The 27218-nt window shown below is 35.5% G+C and overlaps 2 protein-coding genes across 9 annotated transcripts; one reads left to right on the top strand and one right to left on the bottom strand.

Annotated features, from left to right (window-relative positions):
• Positions 1-80: 80 nt before the first annotated feature.
• On the bottom strand, positions 81-3944 carry LOC112053921 (CWF19-like protein 2 homolog). 3 transcript variants are annotated; one of them, XM_024093535.2, is made up of 6 exons: positions 3794-3944; positions 3585-3692; positions 2444-3505; positions 1764-2147; positions 844-1182; positions 81-321 (listed from the first exon to the last, which is right to left on the bottom strand). In XM_024093535.2, the coding sequence occupies exons 2-6, from the start codon at positions 3678-3680 to the stop codon at positions 178-180; spliced, it is 2025 nt and encodes a 674-aa protein (XP_023949303.2). In that variant the 5' UTR covers positions 3681-3692; positions 3794-3944; the 3' UTR covers positions 81-177. The 3 variants fall into 3 exon arrangements, with proteins under 3 accessions (XP_023949303.2, XP_023949302.2, XP_023949301.2); XM_024093534.2 differs by having other exon boundaries at positions 3585-3717; positions 3794-3925; XM_024093533.2 differs by having other exon boundaries at positions 3585-3938.
• A 719-nt stretch (positions 3945-4663) lies between these two features.
• Positions 4664-26662, top strand: LOC112053917 (serine/threonine-protein kinase PAK mbt). Of its 6 annotated transcripts, none has more exons than XM_052886058.1 (10): positions 4664-4906; positions 5483-5639; positions 10856-11414; positions 13151-13254; positions 15864-16055; positions 16939-17115; positions 17668-17790; positions 18528-18692; positions 19959-20186; positions 20792-26662. In XM_052886058.1, exons 2-9 carry the CDS (start codon positions 5499-5501, stop codon positions 20160-20162), a joined length of 1665 nt encoding a protein of 554 aa, XP_052742018.1. In that variant the 5' UTR covers positions 4664-4906; positions 5483-5498; the 3' UTR covers positions 20163-20186; positions 20792-26662. The 6 variants fall into 6 exon arrangements, with proteins under 6 accessions (XP_052742018.1, XP_052742017.1, XP_052742016.1 ...); XM_052886057.1 differs by having other exon boundaries at positions 4664-4950; XM_052886056.1 differs by having other exon boundaries at positions 4664-4954.
• The last annotated feature ends 556 nt before the right edge of the window (positions 26663-27218 follow it).

Here is a 27218-nt window from a genome sequence, read left to right as displayed (position 1 = left end):
TTGTTTTTAATATATTGTAGTTAATTAGTTATGGATATCTACATATAAATGTTTTAATGGTATAAATAGATGAGACAGAATAATATATAGAATTATTGGAAACTTAAATTTATTTAAAATTAATGTCATTGACATAATTAAATATTCATGTAATAAAAAAATACTTATTTACACTTATCATTTATTATCTTTAAAAGATTGTTCAAAAGGCTTCCACTCTTTTATGAAATCCGATACTTTTTTCCTCTGCAAATCACCATATTCCCTCTTGGGATTTTTCCATAAATTGTGATCCAAATCCAACATACCACCAATAATTTCCTGAAATATAAATTAAATTTAAAAAGGTTTTTTTTTGATCTTTTGTCATCTTCAATTATAAAATTAAAACAACAACACTTTTATAATGTTACAATAACAATTTTACTCATAATTTATAAAGTTACAACAAAATCTCTTGGATCTCTTGATCGGATCTTCTCGCAAAATCTATCTAGCAGAAGTTTAAGTTTAACTAAAAACTACCTCATTGCCAAATTTCACCTTTGTATGCATCAAAATCAACCATCATCAAGCAGTTTTCGATATTTAGACTATTCACTTTTATAATATAAACTGTAATTAGATGATTGTGCACATTGCACCTAAAACAATGGGGCATGAAAGTAATCTGAAATAGCGATTACTACGAAAATTGCCAATTTTTATTTTACAGGAATAAAAAAAGGCAAAATAAAAATAGCAATGCCTAATTTTTTGCCTCCATTTGCATAGAAAATTACAAATTTGCAGAATGTCTGAATGTCTTTTTGTTTATTATTTGGTCTTAATAAAAAAACATACCTCGCCAAAACTTTTCGGAAACAATTGTTGATCTTCTATGACATGAGCAAATCCTGGATCCATCCCAAAATCTACCCAAAAGTATGGCAACCCCTTTGGTATGCCTTTCCTAATATTTTTTCCTTTTAAATCCACAACTTTCTTATTCATAGACCACTCTGCTTCACATTCTAAAAGGGCTTTCTTGAAATATATTGATGCCATGTCTCCCACATCTCGTGGTAGAGGTATACAATTGATCACCATGTGTGGAAATCTGTGCAACTTGGTGGCTGTTTCGTAGAAAACAATATCTTGATTTTTAGAGTTGAAGTACTGTGTTATTATTTTCCTGTAATTCTAAAACAAACATTTTATTAATCACTACTTTACCTAATCTTAGATGACAATGTATTCAGATATAGTTGCATGTTTTTGGAGGTCTACCATTGACTAAAAGGATGCACAATCATGTAGAAAATTTCACTTAAAACAGGCCAATTTTGCTTTAACAGTTTTAGAATTGTTGGTAAAGAAAATTATTACCTATAGGCCTTTAAATATAGTCCAATGTTCAATAACATCCCAAATTCAGAACAAATTCAACCTTTACATGATTTTAATGCCAAGAAGTTGTGTTTGGCACTCATTGAGTGGGGACGTTTTTTGGTTGCTGATTGTGCATCCACTCTTTAATAGGAGATCAACGAGGTCTACAGTCTTTTTAAAAAAAACTTTGTTTTTACAAGGCTACTGGAACCAAAACGGTTGATGAAAATTATGTTATTATGTTACTTTTAAGCTTTTAGGTATTATTTTTAGGTGTTATCAAAACTACCTACTAAGTCTTTTATTAGTACCTTACTGAGTACATTTTGTTGCTTAAATTATTATTATACACTACTAAATTTAACAATAATCATGTGATAAATGTTAATTACCATAATTTCTTCCCAAACATCTTCATCCAGGTTTGTCACACATGTGGCATGTTGTATAGTACTCAATATGCAGTGACCTGGTACAAGAGATTTTTTGGCTGGCAATGCCATGTATATTTTACTACCACAACTAACTATGAGATGTTTAAGCATATTTTTAGAGTCAAAACAGTGTTCACAGCCTTCCAGTGATCTCTCCAATTTGACATTTTGGTTAATTGCACGTCTCTTTTCTTTTTCACTCTCCTTAGATAGACTTTTATTTTTAGATATGTTGTCCAAAAATATATCTTCTAAATCATCATTAGGATTCTTACTCTTGCTTGCTACATGAGCTAATTCAGCATCCTCATCATAATTTGTACCATATTTTTCTTCTTGGAACTGAAATCATCGAATTATTTATTATAGTATGCACAAACCTCTGAGTCAGCGCTTATGTTGCAACACACATAACTGTGTATGCTACTGTAACCCTACTGGAACATATTTTAGTAAACTGCAATAGTCATACACCTCGGTTCAGAATGGGCTTAAAGTTTGGCACATACTGTGATACAAATTAAACATTAATAAAGCTAAAAATACTGCACTTACTTTACATTTTAGTAAGAATATTGAATGAAAAATAATTGTAAGTATTTGTGACAAAAAAATATTATACCGCTTGAGATTCTTACCATTTGTGCTAAATCATATCTATCATCATTGCCAAAGTATTTGACTCTACCAGAAGCGTCATGAGTTTCTGCTTTGCGTTTCCCACTCTTGCTTCGGGGATCTCCAGGATTGCTTACTAAAGGTCTACTATGCCCACTACTAGAGGTAGAAATCAACATGACTCTATCATCTTCTACCATCTTACCGGCATCTGGATTATTCTTTCTATATTCTCTTGCTGCTTCTAATTTGGTCTTCAACTCCTCTACTAATTTCAGGTTCCCCATGATTTCAGCTTTTACAATCTTTGCAGCCAATTTATTCATTTTTTCATCTGAAAGATATAAACTATGTTTCTCATTATTCTGACTTTTGACTGATTCTAATATTTCATCTATATTGTGGCTGTGAATTGGTTCACTAGAGATTTTTGTCTCCTCTACAGGCTCTCTTCTTGTTTCTTTATCTCTAGAAGTCTTGCGCCAGTTGGATGATCTATTGGATTCTGGAGCATATTTTATAGAACTAGGCTTATATGTTTCTCTACTAGATGAACTGGTTTTTGAGTAATAATAATCATTGTCATCTGATGGTTTAATAAATTGTCCTGATTTTTGGAAACTCTCTTTTGTAGCACTAGGCCTATTTGTTTCTCTACTGGATGAAGCGGTTCTTGAGTAATAATCCTCATTGTCTGATGGTTTTATAAATTGTCTTGATTTTTGGAAACTTTCTTTTGTAGCACTGGGCTCAATTTTTTGTCTACTAGAACTGGTTTTAGAGTAATAATCTTCATCATCTGATGGTTTTATAAATTGCCTTGATTTTTGAAAACTCTCATCAGTTTGTGGTAAGCCTTTACCACCATCCTTCCAATATGGATTGAGCTCTCTGCTACTTGCTGCTGGATTGTAAGAGTCAATGTGCTTTTTGTCCTTTGTTTCTTGTTTAGGTTTAATATCATCTTTAGTGAATGTTTTCAACATTCCTGTCATGGACATCCATTCGTCACGATCAGCAGTATTTGCTGTTTTCTTTTCAACCCATTCATCTGAATCTGAAGATTCCGACGATTCTGAAGACTACACAGAAGTAAAGTTAGCAAGAAATTTCATGTTTAATAGTTAGTAAATTACCTAAAATCATAAAAGATATACTTACGCTTTTTCGTCTACTTTTTCTTTTGGTATCCCTACTAGATTCATCTTTGTGTTTGTAACTTTTCTTGTGCTTTTTTTTATGGCGCTTTTCTTTCATTGCCTTTGGCCTCTGGAAAAATGTAAATAAAACAAACCTTCGCAATATTCACAATAATGTACTTTTTATCAGATAGCTTTTAAAGATTTATATTTGAGTGAAGAATTTTATACTTGGTTTTGATAGTTAAGGTAGATAATTGGATATTGAACGTAAACGATCCAATTCCAAATTATTTTAATTTAAAAACAAATTATAAAAAACATTGTTATTTTTTTTACTGGCCAACAATCACAGACGACAAATCATCGACAAAAGAAGCCAACAACCAACAATGGCCAAGGCCATAGACACATTCTACTCTATGGCCATAGAGTACATTTACATTGTTTATTAATACTTTAGTACGGCTCTGAGTTCAGGCCACAGAACACTAATACTTTAAATGGAATCTATCCCTTTCGAGCTTTCAACCCTCAGACCAATCTTAAAAAGACTTGCTTCTTGTTGAACCTATACTTTGACAAATGGGTAATGTCTAGACAATCTACAAAATCGATTTGAGAGTCTTTACCAGAATACATTGATTGATGTTGAATGTTTTCAGTGTGTGAGTTTACCTCATCCCCTCAAAAATAGACAGACAACTTTGTTTAGAAATAGGGTGCGATGCATCTCCATTCCACTATGTTTTAATTACAAATAAAGGTATAGGTAATTAAGTTAGAAATACTTTTCATATATTAGTGAACTAGAAGTAATTGAACGTTCTTTATGCCATTTAACCATATAAATCAACATTTTAAACTTCAGAAGACGAAAACAATTACAACATTGAAAAATCGATTCTATAGAAACAGTTTTAATAAACTCGTTAGATCGTTGATTCTTGATCTATGACTGAGAGGTAAAGTCCTTTTATGATTCGTCTCTCGTCGTATGATTCGTCGTCGAGTCTTAGTCTCTTGTGTAATATCTGTGAATTCAATCCTTCATTTGTATGATTTGTCGTAGCTGTTTGTTGTGGTGGTAGTTTATCTGTGGCTCTGTCGTGTCTGTGGTTTTCAATTTACATTTGGGTTGGGTGAGCTTTACTGTAAAATATTGTATTTAAAAACACAAAAATAAAGTAATAACTTATTGAGCGAGTAATTTACAATTTAATCGAAAAAATATTGAACTTGGAAGGGTGTAAAATTCTAATTTATATCTAGTCTAGATTGTTTTTTTAATGTGTTTTGGGTGAGCCCACTATGTAATTCATGGAAGTGAAATTAAATTAAAAGGTGCGTTTCATGTTTGGGAAGGTGTAAGACAACCGGTGGTATTGGTTGGTATGGATTATTTCCTTTTTGCGTGTAACTTTCTATTTAAGCGTGTAACGTGGATAACAATTAGATTCGAATGATTACTCATTGTAAATTGTAATTTGTTTCGTTGTCGCTTTCTTTACGCCGTGTAATGTTAAAGTTTACAACATTTATCTTTAAGTATATCTATGTCTAAAGTAATAAATAATGAAGGAAGTAGTTATGTTGTTTATTTAAAAGTTCAGTGTTCTTATTAAAAGTACTATGAATTACTATTAACCTACTTACATCTAAGCCATTTAGAACCTTATCACGAAACAAAATTATGTTATTACAGACGACACGAAATTATGATATTACGAAGTTAACTGATCTCATTTTATTTGCATAAAAATTCACTCTATGGATTTGTTGTGATGTATTTAATTAAAAGAGTTTTAAAGACCAAATAGCCAAAATATCAGGTTTAAACTTATCATAATAATTAATAACAAGTAGTTGGTTTTGTAAGTAGCTGTAGGTTTGTATCACATTTGGTTGCTTTTGTTACAGATAACCCATAAACACCATGTTTTCCAAGAAAAAGAAGAAGCCTCTTATATCACCACCAAGTAATTTTGAGCACAGAGTACACACAGGCTTTGACAAGCGGGAAGGCAAGTTTGTTGGTCTTCCTTTGCAATGGGCTTCATTAGTCGGCAATAACCAGGTAAATACTTTCTTCTTTTTTATTCTTTACATGTTAGCATTTGTCTACAATCTCACCTGATAGTAAGTGATGATGCAATCTAAGATGACTAACTTATTAGGAGGAGGATGAAGATCCCTTTCGGTTTCTACACAATATCGCACTGCATTAAATCGCTTGGCCTTATGTCTTTGTTGGTAGGGTGTAAACTAGCCACAGCCCAAGCCTATTAAGAAATTCTAAATCGGCACAGCCCAAGATTTTTTTTTTTTTTTTTTTTTTTTTTTTTTCTCCTTTCTCTTATACTGTTACTCGGCAATCTGTCATTCGACATTGAGCCGTTCGTCTGTTGGTTAGAGGTTATGGGTCATCAGAAGGAGTAAGTCCATTAACAAATCTCCTATTATGCTGTATTCTAGCTATTTTTCTTGGCTAGATTTTGAACACTGTTGCGTTTCAGTCTGCAAAAAAGCAGGCTGCCGTCTCCTTCTAGATTGTTTGCCAAGTCATTGACATGCATTGCTAGTCGCTCCTGATATTTGATACTGTAGCACTGTATTTCCTGTCTGACTGTCTTAACATTAAGATCACTTTGGATATTCTTGTTACTTATGTATGGCGGGATGCTAAAAAGACATCTTAAAGCCTTGTTTTGAAATCTTTCCAGTATCTCAATGTTACTTGTACTGGCTGTTCCCCAAAGTTGTATACCATAAGTCCAGATCGGCTTCAATATAGCTTTGTATACTGCTAACTTGCTGGTACTATTCAGCTGAGACTTTTTGCCGGTCAGCCAGTACAGGTTTCTTAATTTTGTGTCAAGCTGTTTGCGCTTAGTCCAAATATGCTTACGCCATGTAAGCCGTCTGTCAAGATGCATGCCAAGATACTTAGCGTCATCTGCCTGAGGAAGCTCTTCATTAAAGAGTTTTACGGGTGGACATGTTTTTCTGCGAAGTGTAAATGTAACATGTGTGGATTTACTTTGGTTTGCTTTTATACGCCATTTTGTTAGCCAATCTTCAATCTCATTTAGATGGATTTGCAGGTTCAGTGAAGCTGCTTCCGGATTTTCGTGTACTGACAGAACAGCGGTATCATCGGCGTATGTTGCAGTTGTAGTGTTTTCTTTTATAGGCAAGTCAGCAGTAAACAGAAGATATAGTACGGGGCCCAAAATGCTTCCCTGTGGGACACCAGATTCAATATTGTATAGCGGCGATACTTCATCTTGGCATTTAACTTGGTAGCATCTATTATGCAAATAAGAATCTAGAAGGCAGTGGAATGAGTGTGGTAGGAGCTTTTTTGTTTTATATAGGAGCCCTTTATGCCAAACTTTATCAAAAGCCTGACCTATATCTATAAAGACAGCAGAACAATACTGTTTGTTTTCTAGGGTTCTGCTAATGATGTCTACTAGACGGTGAATCTGTTCTACAGTGCCGTGGTGAGAACGAAAACCAAATTGATGGGTTGGAATTATGTCCTGTAAGTAAGGTAGAAGTCGGTTGAGTAGGACTCTCTCAAATAATTTTCCTAGTATTGGAAGAAGACTTATTGGTCTGTATGATGACGTCTCCTGGGGTGGTTTACCAGGCTTTGGGACCATGACCACTTGTGCGATTTTCCACTGGCTAGGGAAATGACCTAGTCGAATACAGGCATTAAAAATAATAACTAGGAGCATGATTCCTTTGTGTGGCAGTTTTTTTAACAACATATCATCTATTTGGTCATATCCTGGAGCTTTTTTGCCTTTGAGATATGTAATGGCTCGAGTAACTTCTTTTGGAGAACAGCTATTCAGCGGCAGGCACATTTGGAATGGAGTTTGAAGATATGTATGTACTTCGCTTTCATGAATTTGATCTAAGCTCTGATGGGGTGTAAATACACCATTTAAATATTCTGCATATTCTGTAGCTTTTTCTATATTAGATCTAGCCCAAGTTCCATTTCGCTTTTTAATTGGTGGTACATGAGTGTTAGGTCGCTTCATCTTCCTGGTGGCTTTCCATAGAGAGTAGTCTGTACTTGGTGTAGGTGTTAGTCTCGTCAAGTAATTTTGTAGGTTATCATTGTTGTATGTTTTAATAAGATTTTTTAGTTCCTCCGAGGCTTCATTAAACGCCTTTTTGTTACTTGGGTATCTTCTATGGTGCCAAGATTTTCTAAGGTTTCGTCGTACCCTAACTTGATCTTTTATGGCTTTTGGGTAAATTTGAGCCATGATTTCAGATTCTTTGAGAAATGGGGTAGACTCTTGAGCTGCTGTGTGTAAAAGGATGTTTAATTCTTCAATATTTTGTTCAATGTCTTGTTCTGTTTTCAATGGTACTTTTAGATTTATCTTAGAGGAGATTACTTGTTGGTATAGTTTCCAATTTGTTTTTCGATTGTACAATCTTGGGACAGGTCTACTATATAATATTTTGCTGCTATAATTTAGAATTACAGGAGTATGGTCTGAAGATAAATCTATGCAGGATTCTACTTTTAGGTAATTGCAGCTAATCCCCTTCAAAACATAAAAATCTAGAAGGTCTGGAATTTTATTAGGGTCACTCGGCCAGTATGTTGGAGTGCGCGTTGATGCATATTCTAAACAAGAGCTTTTCAATGTTTTATACAACTGACGTCCTCTAGTCGTTGTTAGTCTCGATCCCCAGTACGTATGTTTGGAATTCCAATCCCCTCCACATATGAATCTAGGGCCAAGAGTAGAGAAATATGTGTTAAAATCGTCAGAAGTTACAGTATGCCTGGGAGGGCAATATACAGCTGAGATAATGATGTCTGTCTTATTGTTTTGTATTTTAACTGAGGTGGCTTGAATTTTTTCTTTACAGAAAGCTTCCATTTCAAAATGCTTTATGTTTTTTCTTATAATTATTGCTGTTCCTCCATGAGTGTTTCCTGATGGGTGGTTTGTCATGTATGTTACATAATTTTTTATTGCTATGTAAGTTTTAGCTGTTGTTCTAGTTTCACTTATTAGTGCTATATCAATGCCTTCAGTATTTAAAAATACCTCAAGTTCAAGCTGACGTTCTCTCATCCCATTGGCGTTCCATGTAACTATTCGCAGATTACCTATTTTACTTGGTTGGTTACAAGAGCCTTGAAAAGTTGGACCATTCGATCCATCATGTTGTCCATCATTTTAGTCATGACTTGCTGAAATTTGTTAAACATAGTGTCTAACATTTTTCCTAGGCTGTCTGTTTCATATGAAACAGTATTGGTTGGTCTTGCATTTGGTTTTCTTGTGAATTCGTGATCCCGTTTTACAGCTTCAGCATAGCTGTCGGGGTTAGTAGAGGTATTGTAATAGTTTGGAGAAGCTGGTCTTTGTTTTCGATTTTCTTGTTGTAATGGTTTTATTTTGGCTTTTACATTAAATATTTTATCCCTATACTGTTTATATTGGATACAGCCTCTGTAACTTGCAGGATGCTTTTCTTGACAGTTTGCACATGTGGCTTCTATTTCTGGGCTTTTACTACATGTTGTAGTAGGATGGTCACCTCCACATTTAACGCATCGAAATGGTCTATAACACTGGTTTTTAGTGTGACCAAACCTCTGGCATCTCTTACACTGCAAGATTTCCTTCTTTTTGTACGGAGCTTCAAAGGTGACTTTTGTGTAATTTATTGTTTTTATTTTAAAGATGTCTGTGTTATTTGCATTAGGTTCTAAATCTACAAAGAAAAGCGGTAATGGTTCTTTTGTCTTTTTATGTAGGACATTTACGATCTGCCTGGATTCATGCCCATTTTCTCTGAGTTCAGTTGCTATTGTTTCTGTGCATTCAGAGGAATGTAGTCCACGCAACACCACTCTGTATGCTCGTTCCGATTTTAATTTGTATGTGTAGTGGCTGACATTATTCGTAGTAAAAGCATCTCTAATTTTCTTATATGTGTCCACTGTTTGAGGCATAATTTTTACTATATGCCCTGATCTGAGTGTAGTCATTGTGTATGATTTAGAATCAACAGTTTTACTTAAAAGTTCTTTTAGAGGTGCAATTTTGATTACTCCAGTGACAAATATTGGCTCCGGTTTTGGGGTATAAGTTTCATCCTCATTGCCATTATTTGTTTTTGTTTCTTCAAGAACATCAAATTGATTTTGCGTATGAACTGCATATTGTAAATTATTTTTTGTCATTTTGTGTAATTTTTCAGTTTGGCTTGGGCTGGTTTCTTTTCTCTTTCTTTTTCTATCAGCTGGGACATGGTCTTTTTGCCATCCAATATATTCTGTGGCTCTACCCTTAGACATTGAGTAACTATCTTCAGTATTGGTGTTTCTCTGTTTGTCTGTGGTGCTACTACCAACAGATGCGGATCTTGGTCGTGCTAAGAACAAGCTAGGGTGGAAAGCTTGTTGTACAAGTTTTTTGTTACTGCTGCCAGACACATTCACTGACACAGAAGCCTGGTTGCCCACCTCTGTACAGTCTTCGGTAACTAACTTCTCACTCACAGGCCCGGGTACCTGTGAGCGCCGGTCGCTAGCCGGTTCGCATGGCACAACATATTCCTCATATCGTGACATTTCCATATAAAAAAGGGGGGTTGGGAAGATAGTAGTAGTACTTTCCCAAGGCACTACACTCAGATGTTTGAACATATCTGGTTCTGGCTCCTGCTAGCCAACCGATTGTCGGCGAACTACTCTTTTAGAGGGGATTTAATCCCTCTTGGCCCGTAGTAGCCAGTGGACAGGTTATTTAATGCCGCCTGTGACTCGGCATTGTTGCTCGTTTAGCACCACCCAGGGGACACGTGTAGGGTGGGCCTAGGTAAGGTGGGACTCCTACGGACGCGAGCAACTTCGTCCCCCGAAACAGCCCAAGATTGAACCCAGGACTTTAGTCTTGTAAATCCACCGCACAATACTGCACCTCAGGCCATCAAATCCTATAGAAGATTATTTATATCCTGCTAATCGCCAATGGAGTGGATATGCTTAAGAGTTTAGGCTCAAAAGAGAATACATTCTCCCCTATTCTATAAAGAGGGTGGCTTGGCTCTATAGTAAGCCACTAAAATAGGATACTGATGACGATTCATATCAGAATCTGCTGGTGTAAACTGTATGAGTTTATTTTAATTATTGGTTTCTGGTATGTTTCCTCTCATTTATACAATTAAAAATATGTAAAAATGTTTTTAAAATAATTGAGAAACAAAATGTGTTTTAGTCTTATAATTCTTTTTCAGATATTAAAGTCTACAAATAGGCCTCTACCTCTTGTGGATCCCTCCGAGATTACTCCCACCGAGATATTAGATTTAAAGACAATTGTAAGGGGTGATCACCGAACTACCTCAGTTGCCGCAGTATCGCGTCCAGTCTCGACCAACCCTATAAGTCAGCCTATGCAAAATGGTGTTGTTTTGCCTAAAACATCTAATGTTGCGCGATCAAATTCACTGAGAAGCTCAAGTCCGCCTAGAATACGTCGTGATTTTCGTAATCAACCAAACATACCTCCGTCTGTACCAGAGGAGTCACCTCCTGTTCCCCCTGCACCTCAGCAGTATCCAAGCTTGAGGAGGGAACAAAGTAATTATGCTTTAAACAAGCCAATATCTGACTCTCCTATTGATTGGAGTCACTCTCATGAAGCGACAGTGAGGCCAGTGTCAGAAATAAATGACAATCAGCAGGCTGCCATAATGTATCAAAACATACAGAACGCCAATATACCATATCAACACAATCACCCACCGCAACCCAGTCAAGGACAGCATGGGATGAACGGAAACAACAACCTGGGTATGATATCTCCTTAAATCTATTGTATCTATACTTATAATGAATCTGTAAAGAGGTCGATTCGGTACATGAAATATATTTCCAAAATAACTATCAGGGGGTGATTAGTGATGCCATAAATCGTCATCAACCCATATTCTGCTCACTGCTGAACTCGAGTCTCCTCTCAGAAAAAGAGGGGTTATGCCAATAGTCCACCACCCTGGCCCAATGCGGATTGGCAGACTTCACACACGCAGAGAATTAAGATAATTCTCTGGTATGCAGGTTTCCTCACAATGTATTTCTTCACCAATTTGAGACACGTGACATTTAATTTCTTAAAATGCACACAACTGAAAAGTTGGAGGTGCATGCCCCGGACCGGATTCGAACCCTCACTCTCCGGAATCTGAGGCAGAGGTCATATCCACTGGGCTAACTGGCACGGATGCCAAAAATGCAAGCAGTAAAATTTTTGTCTGTCTGTCTCTCTGTATGTTTGTTATAGAAACCAAAACTACTCGACAGATTTTAATTAAACTTTGTACAATTATTCTTCATACTCCTGTTACAATTATTTAACTTATTTTCTACTGCTCTATGTTTTGTTGACTGACTCGGTTTATTCTCTTTTTATCAAAATTAATCAGTTGAATGATTCATAAAGCCATATTTGAATCTCATTATCTTACACCTTAAAAATATGTAAATTAGTTAATGTTTACAATGTGACTCATTGACTTTGTAGGTATCTTGTATCACTTATGTAAAGATTTTACAACATCCTTTGATATTCCAATTAATGAATGCTTATTTTGTTCAAATTATTACTGTATTTATTAATAATTTGAACAAAATAAGCATTCATTAATTGGAATATCAAAGGACGGTTTCACCCGCGCAGTCTCAGTTCCTGTGGGATTAAGGAGATAAAATATAGCCTACAGCACTCCTTGCTGTTTGGAAGATACACTTCCAAACAGTAAAAGACTCTTTCAACTCATTCAGTAGTTTAAGAGCCTATTCAATGCAAACAAACAAACAATCAAATCTTTTCTCATTGTAATATTAGTATAATATAATTTATAGTAATTGTTATGATACAAGTAAATTGCCCATGTGTACTTGTAGGTCTAGGGTGCATGCCATAAGTTATCTACTGATGAGAGAGACATTGTCAACAAATAGTGGTGAAATCGAAAATATTGCTATTTGTTCTTTCTGAATTTGACATATAATTATGATGAAACACAGAGAAAGAGAACAAAATGAGGTTTCCTATCATACATATAGTATATGATTAATATAATTTAATCAGGTTTTTAATTTTTTTTTTTTTTATTGAACCTAGTCAGGGATCCATTTAATACAACTGATTACTACCAAGTAAATTTTTCGTGAGTAGTTTTATCTCGTTGAGACGATCACTTTTTTTATTTACGAAAATTCTTGATTCTGGTAGCTAACTGAGTTACCAGGAAATGAAAATTTCTGAGCGTCGAAAACGAGATATTGTACCACGCAATTTGTAGGACATTGTAGCTGTTAAATTATATAACTATTGATTAATCAACAGTAAAAAAAATCTGGTTAGTAGTTAGTAACAACTTTTGGCTAAACTACCCTCGTCCCTACTTGTATCAATAACAAGAATATTAAGTTGTTACTAATCAGCTGTTTTTTTGCGGGTAAATATTATACTTGTGTGGTCCGAACATGGTAATTGCATAATAATAACAATTTTCCTCTTTTAGGGGAACCATATCCAGCCACAATACGACATGCACAGCCCGGGCCGGGTGCTCCACATATGCCTCTCACAGAGAACAAGCATGAGCTGCGCTTGACACATGAACAGGTAAGTCTAGCCATAATATCCTATCCTACTAATATTATAAACGCGAAACTTTGTATGTATGTTTGGATGTTTGTTACTCTTTAACGCCGCTACTACTGAAGCGATTTGGCTAAAATTTGGAATGGAAATGGATTTTACTCTGGATTAACACATAGGTTACTTTTTATCTCGACGAAATCTATGGTTTCCCGAGATTTGCGAAAACTGATGATTTTAATGATATGAATGTTTGTGACTCTTTCACGCCTCGACTACTAAACCGAATTAGCTGAAATTTGGTATCGAGATTTATTATAGCATGTATTAACACCAAGGCTAATTTTTATCCCGGAAAAATTCATGGTTACCGAGGGATTTGTGAAAAACTAAATTCCACGCGGATGATGTCGCGGGCGGGTAGTTATCAATATGTTAAGATAATGTGTCAAGTAAGGTTGCCTAAAATCGGAGCTAGAGAAATTAATAGGGGCCTTTATCTCAACAAATATTTCAGATCGAAATGGAGAAAGGCATAGGAATAGGAACTCATGGACTCTGTAAACGACGCGTAGTAATTTTTGCAGACTTTGAGGTCATCAGATCAAGTCAGTCATCAAGTTGTCAGATGGTTCAGAGTTTTGTGTGTGATTTGAAAATCTCATCAAAATAAATGTCAAATTCAAATATCTTTTGACGGATTTTGCCACTAACCAGTGCTCATTAGACTCTGTCCACACTTAAAATCGTAATGACGTTGTATCTTAGCAATATGACAGTATTATTATTTCCTTGAGGCAGCCTTATCCTGAATATTGCTTATAATATTTCCAATATTACTGACTGACAACTCTTTGAGAGTGAAACTGTGCCAAATTAATAATAAAATAATCACAGACAGATGAACTGGGACTTGGATGTAGGGGTTATGAATTCAAATTTCATTTATTTAAATTAGGTTTAGTATACAAGCACTTTTGGAAGGTCAGGATTATGTCATAATTTAATTTAATCTAATGGTGGTAATAATAGTCAAAAACTTAAAATTAAAGTTACGAGGGTTCCAAACGCGCCTTGGTCCGAGAAAAGCCCACAACAAACTCAGCCAAGGTTTATTTTTTTTTTGTTTACCACCATTTTACAAACTTATTTAAAACTTAGCACACAGTCGTATAATAGAGTTTAACACCAGTTTTCTTATCATTTATATAATCGTTAACACTATAACAAGACTTTCCTAAAAGCTTGCGTTTAATAAACACTTTATTCTATAATGATGTTCTATAATGACAGGACTTGACAGACAAATAATTTTTTTTTATTTTTAAATTTATAATTACTTTACGTATTTTTTTTTAATTATTTGTAATATTGCTTGGCCTTACAGCCTAAAAGATTACACGGATGATTACGAAATGTTCCGAATTTTAACAGATTCTGTATCACATGCTGTCCTGGAAACCTCCTTTTAGATAGTACATCGCTCGCGGCTGTAGTCCGTGACCTCGCGGATCCTCTGCGCGATATATAAAAGGAAAATGGGACAGCAGTTCATCGTTTGCCCTCTTAACGTGAAGAATCTTTGATTTAATATTCTTTTTAAAGTTCGTGGAGTGTAATCGCTTATGTACGTACACCTAAAATATGTCATCCTTCTATCATCAATAACAACCCGCATTCGGCTCGCTGATGAGCACGAGTCCTCTCAGAGTGAGAGGCTAGGCCTTAGTCCACCACACTGACCAAATGCAGATTGGCAAACTTCACACACATAGAGAATAAAGAAAATTCTCATGTAGTTTCCTCACGATGTTTTTCATTCACGATTTGAGACACGTAATATTTAATTTCTTTAAATGCACATAATTGAAAGTTGGAGGTGCATGCCCTGAACTGGATTCGAACCTACTCTTGTCGAATCGAAGGCAGAGGTCATATCCACTGGGCTATCACGTCACTCATCCTTCTATAGGGTTATAGAAACCAAAATAAATACAAATTAAAACCAAAACTATAACTCCAAATGAACGATTTTTATTTAAAAAAAACTTACTCTTTAACTCCTTTTTAGGAAGATTATTATTATCCAGTAACCTTGTTAGCTACCAGAATCAAGAATTTTCGTAAATATAAAAGTTGAACGTCTCATCAATCAATTGTAACAATGCTCCACGGATCCTGGACTATATAGTTTTAGTTGTCTCACGGAACCATCTATCGAATCCCTGTATGCTTTTTTTTTTCTTTTTCTAATTGTGTAAGTGCCGTCGGCTCCTTATGGGACCTCAGCCGCGTCACCGGGGGGTTTGGGTGAGCGCAGAAGCACCGCCTGATGGGGCCCGAAGGCACAAGCAGAGTAGGACCTGCAGCAGTTCTGAAGGGGTTTTATAGTCGCCTTTGGGCGGTGGGCAAATATTACACTAGCGTAGGTCATTATTGGACGCATGCCCTGTATACTTTGTGTGAGATCTTTATTTAGTCAGTATGTTTTTTTTTTATTTTTGAATTAGCGGACGTCCATGACTTCGTTCGCCCTTCCAACCTTGTCGCATTATCTGTTCTCACCGGATGTCTATCAATAAATATTCTTATCCCTGACCAATTTCATAGTTGATTTCCTCGCTTTGTTCTAGTTCCGAGCGGCCCTGCGCTTGGTGGTGAGCGAAGGGGATCCCCGCGAGACGTTGAGCGGGTTCAGCAAGATAGGGGAGGGCAGCACCGGCGTGGTGTGCGCCGCGACCGACACGCGCACGCGCCGGCGAGTGGCCGTCAAGATGATGAACCTGCGCAAGCAGCACCGGCGGGAGCTGCTGTTCAACGAAGTGGTGAGTGTAAAGTATACGTGTTTCTGAATATCTAAAAAAAATCTTTTGTAGCAACAAGATCCCCAAGACTGATGTACCTGCCAATGCATAGCCTTAAGCAATGTGTTAAAAAACATTTACTTAGTCGAGGTTACTACATCATTGATGAGTTCCTAAATGATGAAGGTGCTTGGAGGCCATTGGATCAGCTTCCACCTTCACACAGGAAGTAAAATTATAAGAAATTGTAATGTTGTCATCAATTGTAAATTATAGTACTGTATGATTTTTTTTAAATAAGAGTAATTTGTTGAGTTTCTTGCCAGTTTCTTCTCAGCAGAACCTGCCTTTCGAACTGGTGGTAGAATCTTTACTACTAAACTGACATATCATAAGTGCTTGTAAACTGAGCCTACTTGAAATAAATGAATTTTGAATTTTTTACTATGACCTGACTTATAATCAATTACTCATTTACAAATTGTGTTGATTATTTGTTCCGTAGACAGAGAATAAGGATGTGCTATGTTTAGCAGTGGATGATGAATAAAGATTCCTCCGATTGAGTTGTGATAGCCCAGTGGATATGACCTCTACCTCCGATTCCGGAGGGTGTGGGTTCGAATCCGGTCCGGGGCATGCACCTCCAACTTTTTCAGTTGTGTGCATTTAAAAAAAATAAATATCACGTGTCTCAAAACGGTGAAGGATAAACATCGTGAGGAAACCTGCATACCAGAGATTTTTTTTAATTCTCTGCATGTGTGAAGTCTGCCAATCCGCATTGGGCCAGTGTGGTGGACTATTGGCCTAACCCCTCTCATTCTGAGAGGAGACTCGAGCTTAGCAGTGGGCCGGATATGGGTTGATAATGATGATGAATAAAGATTTCCGTTTTGAACAGGTGATAATGCGGGACTACCCACACCCGAACATAGTGGAGATGCACGCGTCGTACCTGGTGGGGGACGAGCTGTGGGTGGTGATGGAGTACATGGCGGGCGCTTCGCTCACGCAGATCGTGACGCGCGCCAGGATGGACCCCGAGCAGATCGCCACTGTCTGCAAGCAGTGCTTGAAGGTACAGTATCACAAACTGCTCACAGTATTGCTGAAAAGCAATACTGTGAACAGTGGTCATGATTGAGTAAATCTTTGTATGGAAGACTCATATAACATTCAAAGCCTTTAGTCCTCGGCAACTCCGCTATTCCTAGCTGTGGGATCGGCCATGTTAGCAACAGTGTTAAGAATCTCCAGAAGAGATTCTGCTGTCAATCACAACAGCCTTTCTTGATGAGTACTGTTTACCAACATTAAACATGAGGGTATAAATCACTAGTCATTTCACATCTAATAATAATTATAATTAACTTGTTCTTAACCTAATGAAATAAATAACTTGTGAAATGACATGCGTTTTCTACCTTCATTTCTAATTTGTTTGTTGGTAAACAGTACTCATCAAAAAAGACTGTAGTATAGTTCTATTGTTTTACTATATTTTCAAGGTGTCAGTTAATTATAAAAATAACTTCTGTTTTAAATGCTGATTTAAATGACTTTCTGATTTCCAGTACCTACATAAATTAATTAAATAATAGAGATATAATTTCCCATATTTATTGTGTAGGCGCTGGCATTCCTGCACGGTCAAGGCGTTATACACCGGGACATCAAATCAGACTCCATACTCATGACGTCAGACGGCCGGGTCAAACTGTCCGACTTCGGCTTTTGTGCTCAAGTGTCACAGGTATTTTTACTTTATCTAAGTTTGTTACGAATTTTTACCATTTTTAGTTTTTTATTTATTGACTCCTCACGTCATATAACCTTAATTATGATATCATCATCATCAGGTGCCCTCATTAAAGTGAAGTTTGGCGAGAAATGTCCACTCCTTAACATCGTCGCCCGATTTTCCGATTATCTTGTCTTCTAAGGTCAACTTGGGAAACACGTAGAGGAATTTTCTTTGCTTAAAGAAGATCCCTTATTCCGAAAAATGCAACCGCCGCAAATTATAGTTGACATTAGCTCGCATTTGCTCTCTCCACCACTTGAGCATTTGAGACAAAATTATTCCATAAGATTTTAAGCATTTTCCTTAATCCCCACATCTAAAATGCCTGCAAACGTCGACAACACTCCTTGTTCAGCACCCACATTTCACAGCCATATAAAAGAGTGGACAAAACGTATAATTTTAAAACACAATATCCTACAGGGAAGGAAATTTTGGGATCACATAGTACTTTGGACATTTTGATAAAAGCTCTTTTCCCTTGTCCGATTCTACATTTTATTTCTTTCAGATGGTCCAAAACTGATATATATCCCTAAATATTTAAATTTATGAGCAGCTGCAACCTCTAAACCACTTAGATATTACGAGTACTTTTGGAAGCGGAATTATGATATAAAAAGAAATATTATAATAACGTAGATTATTCACAACGAGTTTATTATACATTACAGTATTTGTTTTAGGAACTGCCAAAACGTAAATCACTAGTAGGGACGCCATATTGGATGTCACCAGAGGTTATATCCAGACTGCCGTATGGCCCCGAAGTGGATATTTGGTCACTGGGCATCATGCTGATAGAGATGGTGGACGGAGAACCGCCTTTCTTCAATGAACCCCCATTACAGGTGAGAGTTAGTAGTATTAGTAGTAGACTGTCCTATCCGCAAGAAGCTTATACGAATTTCAATACTATTACTAAAAAAATATATTTTTAGAAGTGGGAGATAATGAAAGCTTGATATGTTGAGTGTTTTGTAGATATTTAGAATAAAGAAATACATAAAACAGAAATATATAAACGAAGTAGAGTACAAACTTTACAAATTACCATTTCATATTATATCCACGTTTTTTGTTATATATCAGCTGATAGACGTCCGTCAGAGTCAGAGTATAACGTATTCTAAAATAAGTCGAGCACTTTAGTATCAGAGTTATATTAATTAAACATTTACCCATAATAACATCACTTCACAGTATATTTAGCCATCACTATATTAAACTGACTTAATTATAATTATTTCGAAAACACTATAAACAACACTTTCACGACCTAACTTCTTTAGTTTTACTATATCAAATACTTTAACTTAAACACTTTTCCCAGATGACAGTTGATACTCAAGTAACTAAATTATCAGAGGTCCTGACCGCCTCAGTTGCGATCGCCCACCATTTTTCCTTTTACAAACATTCACTTTTAGCGCGAGCCAATCGCAACTCACCGCTTTTGGCGGGAGCCAATAGCGATGCCGCACGATGGCAAGCGAACTAGACAGTACTGCCAATTTAATTTAAGTATTTTTAGTCTATGTTAATCTTATTAATATTATTATTTTACTTATACACACATTTATATTTCGCATTTTATAATTAACCTAATAATCTACTTATTAAAAACTGTCGGTAAGGTACTTCTGCAGATCCTCCTCATTTATGATATGATTACTATATATATCGAGACTATGCTATGCTTGAATGTCCGCGGCTTGAGTTTTCCTCTCGAAGATTTTTCTGGCGGACGGCGGGCACGCGTGAGAGGTGGGAGGCGTTCGCCAATCCGCTGGCGTTTACTATGCACGCGTTTTAATCACATTTACCTAAACCTAAACATCACAAAAATTTGATTTACTCTCCTCCGCGAAAACCAGACAAGTCTGTTGGCCCATGTCACCTTCACCGTACCCATGTTATCTGAAAGACACTTTAGGACGCTACACAGTACACATTCAGCGCTTAATCGGTGTCTTTTAGTGGATAAAGCCAGCCGAATCTGTTAGGCATCTATACTACATTGCAAATTCATCTATATACGATGTATATGATGCGAAGCTCGATTCAGAACATATCCTTTCTGAAAAGGGAGTATTTTGAGTGTTCTGTTGTTGCAGGCGATGCGTCGTATCCGCGACATGCCGCCGCCGCGGCCGCGCGGCGCGGGCCGCTGCCCCGCCGACCTGCTGTCGTTCCTGGAGTGTGCGCTGGTGCGCGACCCGGCGCAGCGCCACTCGGCCGCGCGCCTGCTGCACCACCCCTGCCTGCGCCGCGCCGGCCCGCCCGCGCTGCTCGTGCCGCTCATGCCGCACCCGCAGTGACGCGCGCCTGCGACTGCGGCGCAGGTAACTTGTCGCGATGATATGTCGGCGCGTACTCACCATTGTACCGCTCAGAAATGACGGCATAGTGCTCGAGAGTTATTTTCTGATATAGTAACTGCATTCTAAGCGTTATTCATTGGGTCATTTCACAGGTAATTTTTGTTCAAGGGCTTGTAGTCTATGATGTGTGCGTGTTATGACGCTATTAGTGATGACCGCCCGCGCGGTACAAGAGATGGCAACAGATAGTCGCATAGGCAACGTGCTTACACTGGCACCTACACCTCGCATTTCACTGGAAACATACCATATTGGAGCTGCAAAAAAATCATTGCGGCTCACTGCTGAGCTCGAGTCTCCTCTCAGAATGAGAGGGGTTAGGCCAATAGTCCACATCAAACGGATTTTTAATTTTACGGTAGATAAAATCCGTTCAATACGCTCCATACGATCAGTGGACGCATTTGTATGTCTTTATATACAAAGAATACTAAAACAGTTTGATACGATGATCTGTGGACGCCTACCATTACGTGCGTTATTCGGAAAGCCGTTCAGTATTGAAGAATTTTACCTTCATGACATTATTATGTTGTAATAATTCTATTATTTTATTTATTTATTAGGTACACCTGAGGTAAACCTATCTGGACCTTTTACACTTGTAAGTAATCATCCACACAAGGCAGCTATACTAATAGTATTAAAAACGAAATAACATGACAAAAGGACACTGTCCCGTATCCCAACAATTAAACTTATAATTACACTCAGAGGCACAATTATCCGCCCTCTCTTTAATATACTCTCGTCATATTAAATAAGGCGAATAATTGTGCCTCTGAGAATACATTAGACAAATCAAGTCTTAATTATTATTTATTCAATGAAAAATAAAAATGTGTAATGCTCATATACCTGTATTTGTATATTTAACATGTTTAATGTATTTAATAATATTCAATTAATTTTTTATACAAATGACGAATTGTTTGAAAGCAATAATATTGTACTTTATTAATTATTACAAATTAGGTTTAAGCCCAGTGTAATCATTCCATCAGTCAAATTTATCATTCCTCTTGTGTTTCTTTATGCTATACACTAGACTTTTTCTTTGATATACACACATTCCATTGAAAAGTCTGCACTGAAACTATCTATTTATATTTATAAATTCAGTACAGTAAGGAATAAATTATAAGAAGTAAATAATCATGGTCCGAGAGGTGGTCGACATTTTTGTATGGATGTTTGTTACTCTTTAACGCCGCTACTATTTGCTGAAATTGAATTTGAAATGGAAATGGATTTTACTCTGTAGGCTATTTTTCATCCCGGAAAAATCCATGGTTCCCGCGGAATATATGAAAAACTGAATTCCATGCGGACGAAGTCGCGGGCGTTTGCTAGTAGAACAGGGGCTGTAGCCATGTGGCACGTCGATTCTCTTTCTACAAACGCTAACGCTTCTAAAACTAAAAAAAATGTATGGGAATGACATTTGTTATCGACAGATCACGTGATCAAGTTATCGATCTGTCATTCCCATTCATTTTTCTGGGTTAGTTAGCGTTAGCGTTTGTAGGAAGAGGATCGACGTGACACATGGCTACAAACCCTGGAAACCTGGCTGGGCAGTAGTGACGCTAAATTAACCCTATACATTCTAAGTCAGGATTTTTGTTCTCTCCTCCTACTCCTCAGAAAGTTCTGAAGTTCTGTGTTATGGTAGTATAGAAGAAGGTAGCACAAGTTTTCAGCTTGCCTCAAATACCTAATTAAAAATATCGACCAGCTTTCTAGACATTACAACAGTAGGCCTTAGGATGCCACAAGATATCTCATGACAAGAGGTTGACCAATAGAGACTCTATCCATACTATCGCTGTCTCTTTTGTTACGATGTTACGAAAGAGAGGGCTATACTTTTGATTCTATTTCTCGAGAAAATTATTGTCTCTATTTCAGTATTTCTCTGGTCACAAGATATGTCGTTGATGCATCCTAGGCCTGCTAAACGATAAATCTAATTATGTAGAACTCTAGACAGAAAAATACATAACCCAGTGATTATCTACGCGATAAACTTGTTCATTCGCTCTTGGATGTTAGGTAAATGTTAGCACAACCTAATGGAATGATGAGTTTTTTTAACGGACTTTAAAAAGACGTTCAAATACAACAAATGCATTCCCAAGTTGTTCACACGATAGCGTATTTGAAACACGACGCTTTTTTCGAGCAGTGTTGCATTTTCAATTTTGGGCGTTGGTAATAGAACTTCATTTAACTTCATACTATATTTGAACGCTTTTTAACGTCAGTTAAAAAAACTCTCGTGCGAATGAAGGCTTATATTTAGCTAGAGACCTCGAGCCAAGTGTTAAACCGTGATTGCCTCCTATTATAATTTTTGAATCCATGTTTGGTTTCTTTTCATAGTATTATCAATTATCTCTTCTATTGTTTGGCATTATTTTATGTATTATAGATATCTGAATATTTTGCTATTATTTTTTATGTATAAAAAATAATAATTGGCGCAGATGGATCCCATGTTATTGATTGAACAAGGGGCACCTAGCTAAATAGAATTCTGTAGAATGAGAACGATAAGTAGATTATGATTAGTCTGTTGTTGATATTACTCAGTGTAGATTACAATTATGTCGTCGTCATCAACCCATATTCGGCTCACTGCTGAGCTCGAGTCTCCTCTCAGAATGAGAGGGGTTAGGCCAATAGTCCACCACACTGGCCCAATGCGGATTGGCAGACTTCACACACGCAGAGAATTGAGATAATTCTTTGGTATGCAGGTTTCCTCACGATGTTTTCCTTCACCGATTGAGACACGTGATATTTAATTTCTTAACATGCACACAACTGAAAAGTTGGAGGTGCATGACCCGGACCGGATTCGAACCCACAACCTCCGGAATCGGAGGCAGAGGTCATATCCACTGGGCTATCACAGCTCTCTTACAATTATGTATTTAATACTATATTGTCTATGTAACTTATGAAAGTCCACCAACCTGCATATTAGCAGCGTAGTGTGGATCTAGGCTCCAAATCGCCATACATGAAGAAGCCCATTAAAAATAAGTTGATGATCATAAGTATAAAAAGTACTATAACAACCAGAAAGATGTTTAATACATTTTCAATCTTAAAATGTTACAGAAGCTATAATTTTAGAAACAAACAAAACTGGCTGTAAGTTTTGCAACTATGTATTTTCTACATAATTATGTCTAATATTGTTCTACTAACATTTTATCTGACTAATTATGTCATATCTTAACCCCGTCCATAGTATTGTACTGTTTCTACAATTTGATTATAAAATATTCTATTTATATTTACGTTGTGCCTAAGGGTAAGGTAAAAATTATACTATCCTATTGAAACGATATTTGTTCTAGAAAAAAATATTTGTAATTTTATATAAAAAAAATATATAATTTTTAATCTAAGGCTTCGATCACTTATATTATAAAATCAACGAAAAATATTTTACAGTAATTTCTTGGTTGAGTATCAGTAATTATAGTGCACTAATAATATTTTAAATTTTTTCTATATTAAAATAATATTTTAATATAGAAGTGATTATTACAGTTATTTACAAGAACACTAAGTCGTGCTAACCGCTAAATCGTTTGATACTTTTTTGTTTGGTGGTTTATGTTGCTGACTTTTAGGTATCCACAAATATTTATGTATTTTTATATAAGTGGTCAAGCCCTTGTGTATCTTTTTATATAGTGCCAGAAACAGTGCCTAATTAGATAAATATGGTGTCAGTATTATAGCTATCCAGTTTAAATTGGCTAAAACTATCTAGTAATTTTTACATTCTAGTTTAGGTGTTTGTTGTAACTAAGGACCGTGCATCGTCTGACAGATGATAATTTTTATTATATTTTACTGATTACGAAAATATTTTTTTTAAAGTCTTTTTATGACTTGACATGACCTTTTCATTATACTTCGCAAATTCTATCGTCATAAATTATATGTATAAATAATTAATTAATTTAGCTATTCTCTGTAACGGTATAGCAATTTCCAAACAATTATTCAATATTGACATTTGGTTTTGTTTTATGTACTGTTAATATTTACATTCCCAATTGCAGAAATTATTTATATGTATAAATGACTTTAGTCAGAAGTTTTATCAAACGTAAATTTCTGAAGACGAAGAATATTTCTGTACTTATTATCCTCTGATCTTTGCATTTTCACACTATTGTGTGCAGCAGTTTCAAATATTTTCACAGTGAAAAATATTTAAATTATATCGAATAAGTATAGTTTTAATACAAAAGCCATATTGGAATAATTTAGATTCGTCTAAAACATGTGAGTAGGTACTTAATCTTATTTTACACTCCCTATGGTATATATAATATATAACATAGGGAGTTATATAAAATCTATACCTATATTATAAAATCAAAATGCATGCTAAAAATTATTGTTATACTAATTTGTAAGCTATCATTATTTGAGTATTTAAAAGAAGGACGGTTGGAATATTTATCTTATTACTTAAGATACAATTAACGATTAAGATTATTTTAATTTTCTTTCATTAATCAGATATTAATTTGCCAGTACCTCACGTCTCCATTAATATTTATTACGTTATAATTGTCGAGATAATTAAATCTGTTTACTTAAAAGTACATCATTTACGTGATTGAATTGATTCGACAATACGACGTTCAGTTCAATTCCACAATGTAAAAGAGTAGTTAATAAAAATGGAAATAATAATATCGCTACGTGGCAACACCACATTTAGTGTCTTTTTCACAAAAAAATATTATAGAGCGCCCAATTATTCTTGATAATTTTATCAAATTATTAAAATCATATTCGATATTCGGATAATTACCAGACGAATTACGATAAATATCATTTATATTTAAATGATGTTTTCAAGGATTTAAAAAAAATAATAGATCTTTGTAAAACAGAGTAACTCTATTTATATTCGAAGAAAATAGAAATAAATATCTTTTCTATTCTATGAGCTAACTACCAGGCATCAGTGATAAAAATTTTACTAATTATTATTTTTAATTATTTGAACTATGCCCAATACCCGAAAATGTTTTACTGCGCATAGTTCAAGTTACAGGCCGCGTTACTTGGACTTTTTAGTTGTACTTATTAAACTTCACTTTGATTACAGTATTCTTTAATTGTATCGGCGATTATAGACAATTAAGTGTGTAACGTATTGCCTTAAATAGAATAAGTGCCTTAACACAGCCTAGTTTGATTGTTGTATGCACATTTGCACCTGTTGTTTGATTATTTAATTGTGACTGTTGAGTAGAATCTTTAATCTATGGAAACGAACTTTATACATATTACATTGTTCTAGTAGCTATTGTGGTGCATTCAAATTAGCCGTTACATATATGCTGCGATATAATTTAGTCAAAGTTAAAATTATTTTTTAATAAAATCGAATAATTTTGTACATTATTGTAAAGGTAATGGTGATATTAAATAAAATTGGGTATTTATTTATGGGGGTTAAATTTGATTAAAATAGTTTTGTATTATTTTTAAATATATATTATTTTTAAATAAACTTAAAACTACGATGGTTAAAATATATGACTTAATAATGGCATAGGTATAATATTGTATTTCTTATAGGGAAAGATTGCAGGATTTTTTGCCTCTTTTAATTGTGTAGCCATGGAAAAAATAGAATTTTGGGGCTTTTTAAAAACTGTTTTTAACATCTGTTAGTTTCATATTGTTTCAATATTTATTTTCGATTCGTAGGAGTAATTGCTGACGGCTAATTCAAATGCACATTGACTCTTTACGAGTAGTTTATACAAGTTAATTTTTTTGATGAATGTTCTACGATTGTAATTATACATATTATTGTAAATTATTTTGATTATGCATGACAGCCGGGCAAATTGGCACGCAGTTCATTTTAAATTCTGATTGCATTGCTCATTTTTCATGTAATTTGCAATTAGTTTACGCTAAGTTCACACAGCATTATAATGCAACGTTTACCATCAAATACTACGTAAATATAACACAGAAAAAAAATGGCGTTTTTTGTACTTATTTTAGGGTACCTACTAAAAAAAAATATCATGGTACAAAATTGTACGATTACAAAAACATACATCCCAATATAGAACCTCCCCAATTTTAGGGAGTCTGTTAAAACGTGCATTGTATGCCGTGTGAACTTGGCTTATTATCGAAACGACATAAATAACTAAAAAAATGATTTTTGAAGTTAATTATTTTTAAATTAAGACTGCGCGCCGAGTGCGGACGCTTTAAATATTGTTTGTTTCATCACAAATCATGAGAATCAATTGCGTACTGTATTTTTTAATGTACGTACATCAATTTGTCATAAAGTTTATGCCAAATATATTGTATTATCACATTGTTAAATAAGAACTGTTATCAAATATAGATTTTGAAAAATATACATCTTTTTTATTTACCTACTCTGGTAGGGAGCTATTGAAAGTAAGTTGTAATACAAGTAAATATTTAACTTGTATTACAACCTATTTTTTGTTTTTTTTTATTGTTGACGGGATATGTCCCCACCCCGTTCATTATCTAACATCTGAAACCTGATAGTGTTCCTTAAAGATAAAGGTACATTATCACGCTAAGCCTGCAAACTCGCACTGCAGTATATCTACTCTATGTTCTATATTGCCTCTATACCGAGGAGACCTGGCACTATAGGTGACCGATAAAAATAGGCTGATAATCATGATGTTGGGAACATTTGATTTTGATACGAACAAGTCCTGCAATGTCTTTTTTTCCGATTGTGCAAGTTCCGTAGGTTCCATAATGGTATCTCAGCGACGTCACCGGGGATTTGGGCGAGCGTATAAGCATTGCCTGATGGGGCCCGAAGGCAGAAGCAGAAGAGATTAGCGGAATGACTCTACGAGAAGGGCTTGCCTTGTGCCATTAACTTGACGCATATGAGTTAACATAGCTCAGCAAGTTGCGAAGTTGAAG

Source organism: Bicyclus anynana, chromosome 16, assembly GCF_947172395.1.
Source record: "Bicyclus anynana chromosome 16, ilBicAnyn1.1, whole genome shotgun sequence".
NCBI lineage: Eukaryota > Metazoa > Arthropoda > Insecta > Lepidoptera > Nymphalidae > Bicyclus > Bicyclus anynana.
This window is presented reverse-complemented; position numbering and strand designations above follow the sequence as displayed.

Coding starts and splice junctions, on each gene's coding strand:
- LOC112053921 (XM_024093535.2), bottom strand. CDS start 3,680: ATGAAAGAAAAGCGCCATAAAAAAAAGCACAAGAAAAGTTACAAACAC. Junction 3,506..3,584: donor GAAAAAGTAGACGAAAAAGC/GTAAGTATATCT, acceptor ACTTCTGTGTAG/TCTTCAGAATCGTCGGAATC. Junction 1,183..1,763: donor ATGTTTGGGAAGAAATTATG/GTAATTAACATT, acceptor TGTTTGTTTTAG/AATTACAGGAAAATAATAAC.
- LOC112053917 (XM_052886058.1), top strand. CDS start 5,499: ATGTTTTCCAAGAAAAAGAAGAAGCCTCTTATATCACCACCAAGTAAT. Junction 5,640..10,855: donor CATTAGTCGGCAATAACCAG/GTAAATACTTTC, acceptor ATTCTTTTTCAG/ATATTAAAGTCTACAAATAG. Junction 17,116..17,667: donor TCTGCAAGCAGTGCTTGAAG/GTACAGTATCAC, acceptor TTTATTGTGTAG/GCGCTGGCATTCCTGCACGG.